Raw genomic sequence first — 12,218 nt, forward strand, 5'->3', positions numbered from 1 at the left:
CCTGTACCTCATCAACCAGACTAGCCTAGTTCTGTACCTCTCCCTGTACCTCATCATCCAGACTAGCCTAGTTCTGTACCTCTCCCTGTACCTCATCATCCAGACTAGCCTAGTTCTGTCCCTCTCCCTGTACCTCATCATCCAGACTAGCCTAGTTCTGTACCTCTCCCTGTACCTCATCATCCAGACTAGCCTAGTTCTGTACCTCTCCCTGTAGCTCATCATCCAGACTAGCCTAGTTCTGTACCTCTCCCTGTACCTCATCATCCAGACTAGCCTAGTTCTGTACCTCTCCCTGTAGCTCATCATCCAGACTAGCCTAGTTCTGTACCTCTCCCTGTACCTCATCATCCAGACTAGCCTAGTTCTGTCCCTCTCCCTGTACCTCATCATCCAGACTAGCCTAGTTCTGTACCTCTCCCTGTAGCTCATCATCCAGACTAGCCTAGTTCTGTACCTCTCCCTGTACCTCATCATCCAGACTAGCCTAGTTCTGTAACGCGCTCTGTACCTCATCCTTCAGACTAGACTATTTGATCAAATGCACACACACACACACACACTCACCTCTTTCAGGGGGTTCATGGGCTTGGTGAAGATGGTCTGCCAGTAGGCCCAGGTAAACAAGATGAAGACAACATGATAGGCCAGCAGATAAACAACTGGAAATAGAAAGACATACAGCTCACTGTGCAGCCAAGTCATCTGTCTGCTAGAAGCTAGATCTCTGACACAGTTTTAGAATAGACCAACAAAGAAGCCCTGTTTCCCATGAACTTGAAGTCAATAAAGTTATGATTCCTTTTCATACCCATTGTGACATTGAACAGAGAACATTTGTCCTAAGAACCACTAGAGGAGAACGTGCCGAAGCTTTGGGACAGCCTGACGTTGGGACAGCCTGACGTTGGCACAGCCTGACTAACTGCGCTTAGATAAGGCTCTGGCAGAGATACAGTGCCTTGCAAAAGTATTCATCCCCCTTGGCATTTTTCCAATTTTGTTGCATTACAACCTGTAATTTAAATGGATTTTTATTTGGATTTTATGTAATGGACATACACAAAATAGTCCAAATTGGTGAAGTGAAATGAAAAAAATAACTTATTTCTACAAATTCTAAAAAAATAAATTATCGAAAAGTTGTGCGTGCATATGTATTCACCCCCTTTACTATGAAGCCCCTGAATAAGATCTGGTGCAACCAATTACCTTCAGAAGTCACGTAATTAGTTAAATAAAGTCCACCTTTGTGCAATCTAAGTGTCACATGATCTGTCACATAATCTCAGTATATATACACCTGTTCTGAAATGCCCCAGAGTCTGCAACACCACTAAGCAAGGGGCACCACCAAGCAAGCGGCACCATGAAGACCAAGGAGCTCTCCAAACAGGTCAGGGACAAAGTTGTGGAGAAGTACAGATCAGGGTTGGGTTATAAAAAAATTACCGAGACTTTGAACATCCCACGGAGCACCATTAAATCCATTATTAAAAAATAGAAATAATATGGCACCACAACAAACCTGCCAAGAGAGGGCCGCCCACCAAAACTCACGGACCAGGCAAGGAGGGCATTAATCAGAGAGGCAACAAAGAGACCAAAGATAACCCTGAAGGACCTACAAAGCTCCACAGCGGAGATTGGAGTATCTGTCCATAGGACCACTTTAAGCCGTACACTCCACAGAGCTGGGCTTTACGGAAGAGTGGCCAGAAAAAAAGCCATTTTTTAAAGAAAAAAATAAGCAAACACATTTGGTGTTTGCCAAAAGGCATGTGGGAGACTCCCCAAACATATGGAAGAAGGTACTCTGGTCAGATGAGACTAGAATTGAGCTTTTTGGCCATCAAGGAAAGCGCTATGTCTGGCGCAAACCCAACACCTCTCATCACCCCGAGAACACCATCCCCACAGTGAAGCATGGTGGTGGCAGCATCATGCTGTGGGGATGTTTTTCATCGGCAGGGACTGGGAAACTGGTCAGAATTGAAGGAATGATGGATGGCGCTAAATACAGGGAAATCCTTGAGGGAAACCTGTTTCAGTCTTCCAGAGATTTGAGACTGGGACAGAGGTTCACCTTCCAGCAGGACAATGACCCTAAGCATACTGCTAAAGCAACACTTGAGTGGTTTAAGGGGAAACATTTAAGTGTCTTGGAATGGCCTAGTCAAAGCCCAAACCTAAATCCAATTGAGAATCTGTGGTATGACTTAAAGAGTGCTGTACACCAGCGGAACCCATCCAACTTGAAGGAGCTGGACAGTTTTGCCTTGAAGAATGGTCAAACATCCCAGTGTCTAGATGTACCAAGCTTATAGAGACATACCCCAAGAGACTTGCAGCTGTAATTGCTGCAAAAGGTGGCTCTACAAAGTGCTGACTTTGGGGGGGTGAATAGTCATGCATGCTCAAGTTTTCTGTTTTTTTTTGTCTTATTTCTTGTTTGTTTCACAATAACAATTATTTTGCATCTTCAAAGTGGTAGGCATGTTGTGTAAATCAAATTATACAAACCCCCAAAAAATCCATTTTAATTCCAGGTTGTAAGGCAACAAAATAGGAAAAATGCCAAGGGGGGTGAACACTTTCACTGTAACATAAGTATTTTTGAGCTATGATTTCCAAACAAGATCATTACAATCATATTGAAATCACTGGCCACTTTAAGAAATGGAACACTAGTCACTTTAATAATGTTTACATATCATGCACTACTCATCTCATATGTATATACTGCATTCTATTCTATAATATTCTTCTGTATCTTAGTCCATGCCGCTCTGTCATTGCTTGTCCATATATGTATATATTCTTAAATCCCATTCCTTACTTTTTTGTGTGTATTGGGTATATGTTGTGTAATGGTTAGATACTACTGCACTGTCGGAGCTAGAAGCATAAGCATTTCACTACACCCGCTATAACATCTGCTAAACACGTGTATGTGACAAATAAGATTTGATTTGATTTGATTTGATAAAATGTTGGTCTTTTGGGATCTTATTTATTCTACTATGATGAAGCTTGTAGAGATGATTAGGCTAGCTACAGTGAATGTCTCTATTGGGTTCCAGCCTGTGTAGATGAGGGACTTGGAGAATATCATATTCAACTGTTTCTAACTGTGTACTCCCAGACCCATCATGCAACATCATCCTCATTCCTGCGTGTCTGGCCTCTCCTGACTCTGACTGTGTAGATAACTGATTCAGACCTGACAGAGGAAACATACATTTATGGGTTCTTAGACAAGACCTTTAACAGACCTACTTCCTCTCCCACAATGGTACTAATCACTTGGAAATCGGTCTTACTAATGGATGCTGTTGCCACACGACTGCCCATAGATAAGCCTCAACCTCTGGGTTATTCATCTGGCATGGTATCAGTGTTCATCATATCATACTACTACTGCCAGGTATCAGTGTTCATCATAGGGGAGAGTGGGGTAAGTTGAGACATTTTTTACATTCAGCATCACTCCGTCAAGGGAAATATAGTATTTCTAACAAAGATATCTACATATATTTCAGGATGTTGTGTATCGCTGGAAATAATCAGAATTCATGTAAACGTTACAGTCTTGAAAACATAGCTTGTACAAAAAAAGTGGTCTCTTGGGACAACTTACCCTGGGTATGGGGTAAGTTGAGCCGCAGGACAGGGTGAGTTAAGCCACATAAAAATGTCTGTACTTAATTAAATATTACCTGGAGGTGTGTTTTGGGTCATTGTCCTGTTGAAAAACAAATGATAGTCTCACTAAGCCCAAACCAGATGGGATGGCGTGTCGCTGCAGAATGCTGTGGTACCCATGCTGGTTAAGTGTGCCTTGAATTCTAAATAAATCACCGGCAGTGTCACCAGCAATGCACCCCCACACCATCACACCTCCTCCTCCATGCTTCACGGTGGGAACCACACATGCGGAGATCATCCGTTCACCTACTCTGCGTCTCACAAAGACACGGCGGTTGGAACAAAAAATCTCAAATTTGGACTCATCAGACCAAAGGACAGATTTACACTGGTCTAATGTGCATTGCTCGTGTTTCTTGGCCCAAGCAAGTCTCTTCTTCTTATTGGTGTCCTTTAGTAGTGGTTTCTTTGCAGCAATTAGACCATGAAGGCCTGATTCACAGTCTCCTCTGAACAGTTGATGTTGCGATGTGTCTGTTACTTGAACTCTGTGAAGCATTTATTTGGGCTGCAATCTGAGGAGCAGTTAACTCGAATGAACTTATCCTCTGCAGCAGAGGTAACTCTGGGTCTTCCATTCCTGTGGCGCTCCTCATGAGAGCCAGTTTCATCATAGTGCTTGATGGTTTTTGCGACAGCACTTGAAGAAACTTTCAAATTTCTTGACAATTTCTAGATTGACTGACATTCATGTCTTAAAATAATATGGGACTGTCATTTCTCTTTGCTTATTTGAGCTGTTCTTTCCATAATATGGACTTGGTCTTTTACCAAATAGGGTTATCTTCTGTATACCAACCCTACCTTGTCACAACACAACTGATTGGCTCAAACGCATTAAGAAGGAAAGATATTCCACAAATTAACTTTTAACGAGGCACACCTGTTAATTTAAATGCATGCCAGTTGACTACCTCATGAAGCTGGTTGAGAGAATGCCAAGAGTGTGCAAAGCTGTCATCAAGGCAAAGGGTGGCTACTTTGAAGAATTTACTTTGAAGAATTTGTTTAACACTTTTATGGTTACTACATGATGTGTTATTTCATCGTTTTGATGTCTTCACTATTATTCTACAATGTAGAAAATAGTAAAAATAAAGAAAAACCCTGGAATGAGCAGGTGTGTCCAAACTTTTGCCTGGTACTGTACATATTACCTCAATTACCTCGACTAACCTGTACCCCCACACATTGACTTGGTACCGGTACCCCCTGTATATAGCCTCGTTATTGTTATTTTACTGTGTTACTTTATATATATATATATATATATATATATATATATATATATATATATATATATATATATATATATATATATATATATATATATATATATATAGATATATATATATATATTTTTTTTTTACTTTAGTTTATTTAGTAAATGTTTTCTTAAATCTTATTGTTCTTAAAACTGCATTGTTGGTTAGGGGCTTGTAATTAAGCATTTCACGGTAACGTCTACACCTGTTGTATTCGGCGCATGTGACAAATAACATTTGATTTGATTAGATTAGATTTTTTTGTATTTTAATCATTTTAAGCATCTCTTAACACAGGCTTAACACCTAACAAACACTTTTAACATAGGCCAGGCCCTGTTGTTACCTCATATCCCAGCAATAATGCCTTGCATTACGCCTGGGAAGAAAACACTTCAATTTGCTCAACTTGCCATTGGCTCAACCTTTGGCTCAACTTACCCCAAGGCAAACATTTGGACTATATTAGCCCACACAATATAAGGATGCACTTTCATAATAGGTTTATGACCTCATATTGAAGCTTGTAGAGACCCCAACTGATGTATAGAACAATCTTTAAATGATCTACATTGGTTTAGATACAAGCATCATTAAACCTCTAACCCAATAAATTCATTTGACTTGGTGAAAATCTGTTTTTTGGACCTAACTTGCTTACCACTTTTCCATGTGGTTTCTTCCTTCACAGACTCCATGAAATGATGACCTCTTCCTAAATATTTGGTCAAATTATTAATTTTGTGTATGGTTTCCTAGAAACAAGGGTGGCTCAACTTACCCCTTTGACTCAACTTGCCCCACTCTCCCCTATCATACTGCTACTGGCAGGTATCAGTGTTCATCATACTGTAGAAGAAGCTATATGGGTCAGGGACTTACTCTTCTGTCCAATGTTGTCGATGGATTCTGAAAAGAGAAGATGAGAAATGTGCAGTCACGTCTCTGTGTTGTTCACTGCATTATGGACAAATAAAGAATGGAAATGTTTTGAACATTTTCAGCAGCATCCCTCTTCAGTAGAATGTGTTGGCACAATGTGTAGATTGTGCTGAAAACAAAGGATATTTTCCACTTGGTGTACTTGGCATCAATATCCTTGGAACACAAATGATTGTTTAATAACGATAAATAGCTGAAGATGACACAGACATCCAGGAAGTGCGCTGAATCCCTATACTGTAAGTGCCATTTGACACATCAAACTCCTACGACCTCCAGAAACATAATCACGACCTGATTCAATCATAAATTACTGTCCTTGTTTTACCTTTTGATATAATAAAGCATTACTGTGCATTAACACAAAAGCAGTGAAAACAACAGTAGCATGGTGCTTGGTACAGTCTGTGCGTGAATGCTGACTGTGGCAGCTGCTCCACCTGCGGCAGGGCTGAGACAAAGCTGATCACATGACAGGATCAGCACCCCAGTCCTCAACACACTGGATCTGCTCAGCTAATATACATGAGTAGCACCCTACTACACACACCTACTAATACACCTATACACATGAAAAGCAGGGTTTGGAACCGGCTCACGGAACAGAACAGAAAACCGGAAAAGAAATAAATTTTTCAAGGAATAGAATCAGAACTGGGAACGAAAGTGATCTATACTGTTCCGGAACAGAACCTTTATTATAAAATATAGATTTTCCCCCCCAAAATCAAATCAAATCAAATGTTATTTGTCACATACACGTGTTTAGCAGATGTTATAGCGGGTGAACACAATAAATGGTATATTAATTACCATGCCCTGTTTTGCCAATGTAACGACACTGGGCCTGCCAGCAGACCGGGACAGAGGCTATATGCCGGTGTACACTCATTATCTGAGGTTGGGGGGGGCGGTGTATAATCATGTAAATCCAAATAATGTAATTCCAAACTTGCATTCTGATTGGGCACCTAGCCATGCAATGTCATAAGGTACGGCCTTCATTACCTTGTTTAGGGAGCTTATTGGATCACAGGGTGGGGTCAAATTGACCGTTTATTTTCTCGCAGAGAGGGAAAAAGGTTGTTCACTTTTGCAGCTAGCTTTGTAAATTTTTGTTAGTGGCACACTGAATAATTATAGCTAGTTGGCTAAGCTTTGATCAGCATGGATATCCGAAAATGGCTGGGCACTGCCAAGAGCAAAAAAACTGAGGACCACCATGTCTAAACCGATGCCAAGCTCACCGAGCAGCCTGCTAGCCCGACCACTGAGATTGAAGAGCCTAGAAGCAAATGCCCCCACGCCGCCTGCTTCCCAACAAGATGGAGAACAGCCATAGCCTAGCACCAGCAGCACGAGGGTAACATCACAACAAGCAGCTGCACCTCCGTTACCCCAGCCACTAGCACCTGACCACCTCAGTGATGAGGAGCCAGCGTTACCCCAGCTACTAGCACCTGACCAACTCAGTGATGAGGAGCCAGCGTTACCCCAGCCACTAGCACCTGACCACCTCGGTGATGAGGAGCCAGCGTTACCCCAGCCACCTGACCACCTCGGTGATGAGGAGCCAGCGTTACCCCAGCCACCTGACCACCTCAGTGATGAGGAGCCAGCGTTACCCCAGCCACTAGCACCTGATGACCTCTGTGATGAGGAGCCAGCATTACCCCAGCCACTACCACCTGATGACCTCGGTGATGAGGAGCCAGCGTTACCCCAGCCACCTGACCACCTCGGTGATGAGGAGCCAGCGTTACCCCAGCCACCTGATCACCTCAGTGATGAGGAGCCAGCGTTACCCCAGCCACTACCACCTGATGACCTCGGTGATGAGGAGCCAGCGTTACCCCAGCCACCTGACCACCTCGGTGATGAGGAGCCAGCGTTACCCCAGCCACCTGATCACCTCAGTGATGAGGAGCCAGCGTTACCCCAGCCACCTGATCACCTCAGTGATGAGGAGCCAGCGTTACCCCAGCCACCTGACCACCTCAGTGATGAGGAGCCAGCGTTACCCCAGCCACCTGACCACCTCTGTGATGAGGAGCCAGCGTTACCCCAGCCACTACCACCTGATGACCTCGGTGATGAGGAGCCAGCGTTACCCCAGCCACCTGACCACCTCGGTGATGAGGAGCCAGCATTACCCCAGCCACTAGCACCTGACGACCTCTGTGATGAGGAGCCAGCGTTACCCCAGCCACTACCACCTGATGACCTCGGTGATGAGGAGCCAGCGTTACCCCAGCCACTAGCACCTGACCACCTCGGTTGACTTACCCGAGCCACATTTTCAGTGGGAGAAAGCAGGCCTTTTGTAGCCTCTGGTTCAAGGTATGCATTTGGTTGTGGTGCACACTATATATCGTCTGAGGAGGCGATAGAGGACTTGTTCAATGTGTGTAGCTCTCTGTACAATTTCTTTAGGAAACCCACGGTGGCTGCACAGTACACTGGAGAAAAACTGAAAAGAGTTCTTGATCAGAGATGGACTGGCCACCTCGCCACGTTGTCAGTCATTTTGAAATCAAGTGACAACATCACAGAGATGCTCAGTGAAATCTACTCGCGCATATGGCACAGATGTGAGACTTGAGGCCACAGGCTTATTGAAAGCAGTGACAGAGCCGAACTTTACGTTTATTGTGAACATGACTCACACAATCCTGGGGCTCCTCGACCCTCCTAACGAGTTACTGCAGTCAGAAGCTACTGATCTGCACACTGGTGTCAAACTTGTCCGCAGTACTTATGGGCGCGTTGAAAAACTGCGATGTGATGCTGAATTCGAAAAGCTTTGGGAGGCATGCCGGGAGGGTACGAGTACACCAGCTCCAAGCAAACGACTGAGACTGATGAGTAAAACCCTGCAAGAATATGTAGTTGAAAGCATAGTGGGTCAGCATGATTGATGGAAGAAGAAGAGATTACTGTTTTTCAGCACTTTCGATGCCGTGCTGTAGTCCCGTGTGCAACGCCAGGGTTGTGGGTTCGTTTCCCACGGGGGACCAGTATGAAAAATCAATAAAAAATCAATGCACTCACTAACTGTAAGTCGCTCTGGATAAGAGCGTCTGCTAAATGACTAAAATGTAAATGTAAAATGTGCTGGCGGAAATGTAATCACGACTTAGCGAAGGAAGTAGTCAACTAGTGGAAGCTCTGTGTACCATGGATCCTGAGAGCCCAAACTTGTGGGATGTGAACAAGCCATTGATATTAATAGAGATTCAGCTTTTGCATTATGTTATGGGTGTAGAGACAATGACCAATGTAGCCTATTGGTTGCGCTCGGAGGTGAGCCCTATTGTCCTGGCTGTCCACTCCGGTGGTGCTGAAATTGGCAGCATTGGCGCTGACTGGCGGTAGCCTTCAGTCCATGGTCCTGAATTGATGGTTACGGCGTGTGCTGTTTTAATGAACACATCTTGGGCTACTAGTCTTTGTGGGGCTTCTCTTCAACATGGCATGCTTTCTTGTGTACAGTTGTTGTGTATGTGGCTGCAGTGCAGGCCTACATTTTAGTACATGTTGTATGTCAGAGTAGTATAGGACCAATATCGTGTGTAGCCTACTAAAATAAGTAGGTAAATGTTCACTATTTTATCATTAATTTGCATTACACAGTCGTTGTGTGATAGGCTACTATAAAACTGATATCAATACTTTGAAAACGACCCATAGCCTACTTTTTTGCCCCCTCCCTGCTCTCTTGCTATAGCGTGTGTGTGGGTGCCTGCGTACATGTGTGTGTGCTCTCTGAATTTGCATTTACTCTTATCTTATTAAAATTGTCTACTGCCATGTAGGAAATGTAACATCAGCTATGAATACAGAATATGCACTTAGTTTGATTTAGTTTGCTTTTCTGAAACTCTCCCACAGAAAATATTGTGCACCTGGAGAAGTGGCGGCTTGGCTTACTGTAGGTTACGCTCATCGCGTAGTGTCACAAATTCAAAAGAAATGTAGCCTATAGTTCTAATGATTGAAGTTTAAGCTATGAAGCCTGTTAGAATCTTTGATAGCCTAGTGGTGCTCATCCTGTTGGTTGGCGCAAATTATGTGTAGGATTACGGCAGATACGGCTGCATTTTGTATACTCTTGTATGTCATAATGGGGCGCATATCTTTCTTGTGTTATTATACAAAACAACGGTTGTTGATGTGTAAGGCTACATTTCAGATACATTTTTGTACATTTGAACAGCAGTAGGGTCAATCTACCTTGTTTTATTATGGCTCTAAAGCAATACTAGTTGTGCCCCCTCATGGATTTAATATGCCCCCTCAGGCATGTCATCCTGGAGCCGGACCTGCTCTCTCGTTCTCTCCCCACCCGCAAAATGTCAGTTGCATCTCGGCACTTGTCTTTCCATCACGCATGTAAACAACTCACTAAGCTATAGCTTGCCCGCTTCCTAGCAAGCTGCTCTATCCGCACTGCATGATTGGTTAAGTAATTTAATGTCGAGATAAATGTAAAAAAATTAACGATTTCAGAGGTTTAAAACGGAACAGAAAGGAACGATATAAAGCAGTACTTTTGGGGGGTTTCGAACCGGTTCATAACTTTATTTTGCTGGGCGAAACAATGTAACGGAACTAAAAAATATTGGTTCTGTTTAGAACGAAACGATTGGGAAATAATGTAGGATCCAACCCTTGCTTAATACACACCAACAGCACCAACACACACCTAATACACATCAACAAAACCAACACACACCTAATAATACACATCAACAGCAAAAAACACACACCTAATACACATCAACAGCATCCACCAAATACCTAATAAACAATATGAACAGCACCGAAAAGACAGGACCGGCTCCCTAATTGAGACACAGCATCCTATACACACAGTTGAAGTCGAAAGTTTACATACACCATAGCCAAATACATTTAAACTCAGTTTTTCACAATTCCTGACATTTAATCCTAGTAACAATTCCCTGTCTTAGGTCAGTTAGGATCACCACTTTATTTTAAGAATGTGAAATGTCAGAATAATAGTAGAGAGAATGATTTATTTCAGCTTTTATTTCTTTCATCACATTCCCAGTGGGTCAGAAGTTTACATACACTCAATTAGTATTTGGTAGCATTGCCTTTAAATTGTTTAACTTGGGTCAAACGTTTCGGTTAGCCTTCCACAAGCTTCCCACAATAAGTTGGGTGAATTTTGGCCCATTCCTCCTGACAGAGCTGGTGTAACTGAGTCAGATTTGTAGGCCTCCTTGCTTGCACACGCTTTTGTAGTTCTGCCCACACATTTTCTATAGGATTGAGGTCAGGGCTTTGCGATGGCCACTCCAATACCTTGACTTTGTTGTCCTTAAGCCATTTTGCCACAACTTTGGAAGTATGCTTGGGGTCATTGTCCATTTGGAAGACCCATTTGCGACCAAGCTTTAACTTCCTGACTGATGTCTTGAATTGTCCTTCCTCATGATGCCATATATTTTGTGAAGTGCACCAGTCCCTCCTGCAGCAAAGCACCCCCACAGCATGATGCTGCCACCCCCGTGCTTCACGGTTGGGATGGTGTTCTTCGGCTTGGAAGCGTCCACCTTTTTCCTCCAAACATAACGATGGTCATTATGGCCAAACAGTTCTATATTTGTTTTATCAGACCAGAGGACATTTCTCCAAAAAGTACGATCTTTGTCCCCATGTGCAGTTGCAAACCGTAGTCTGACTTTTTTATGGCGGTTTTGGATTAGTGGCTTCTTCCTTGTTGAGTGGCCTTTCAGGTTATGTCGATATAGGACTCGTTTTACTGTGGATATAGATACTTTTGTACCTGTTTCCTCCAGCATCTTCACAAGGTCCTTTGCTGTTGTTCTGGGATTGATTTGCACTTTTCGCACCAAAGTACGTTCATCTCTAGGAGACAGAACGCGTCTCCTTCTTGAGCGGTATGACGGCTGCGTGGTCCCATGGTGTTTCTACTTGCATACTATTGTTTGTACAGATGAACGTGGTACCTTCAGGCATTTGGAAATTGCTCCCAAGGATGAACCAGACTTGTGGAGGTCTACAATTATTTTACATTTACATTTACATTTTACATTTTAGTCATTTAGCAGACACTCTTATCCAGAGCGACTTACAGTTAGTGATTGCATACATTTTTCTGAGGTCTTGGCTGATTTCTTTTGATTTTCCCATGATGTCAAGCAAAGAGGCACTGAGTTTGAAGGTAGGCCTTGAAATACATCCACAGGTACACCTCCAATTGACTCAAATGATGTCAATTAGCCTATCAGAAGCTTCTAAAGCCATGACATC

The 12,218-nt window shown here is 43.1% G+C and overlaps 1 protein-coding gene across 5 annotated transcripts in view; it reads right to left on the bottom strand.

Moving 5' to 3' along the window:
* Nucleotides 1-12,218, bottom strand: part of zdhhc2 (zinc finger DHHC-type palmitoyltransferase 2) — a 33,253-nt gene that overhangs the window by 13,249 nt on the left and 7,786 nt on the right. For 4 of the 5 annotated variants that reach the window (XM_041904100.1, XM_041904098.1, XM_041904103.1 and 1 more), the window contains exons 2-3: nt 5,856-5,882; nt 568-662 (exon numbers count right to left, since the gene is read on the bottom strand). In XM_041904100.1, coding sequence (XP_041760034.1) covers nt 568-662; nt 5,856-5,882 — 122 coding nt within the window. The other variant, XM_041904105.1, reaches the window with a different exon arrangement.

The sequence above is a fragment of the Coregonus clupeaformis genome, chromosome 2, assembly GCF_020615455.1.
Source record: "Coregonus clupeaformis isolate EN_2021a chromosome 2, ASM2061545v1, whole genome shotgun sequence".
Classification (NCBI taxonomy): domain Eukaryota; kingdom Metazoa; phylum Chordata; class Actinopteri; order Salmoniformes; family Salmonidae; genus Coregonus; species Coregonus clupeaformis.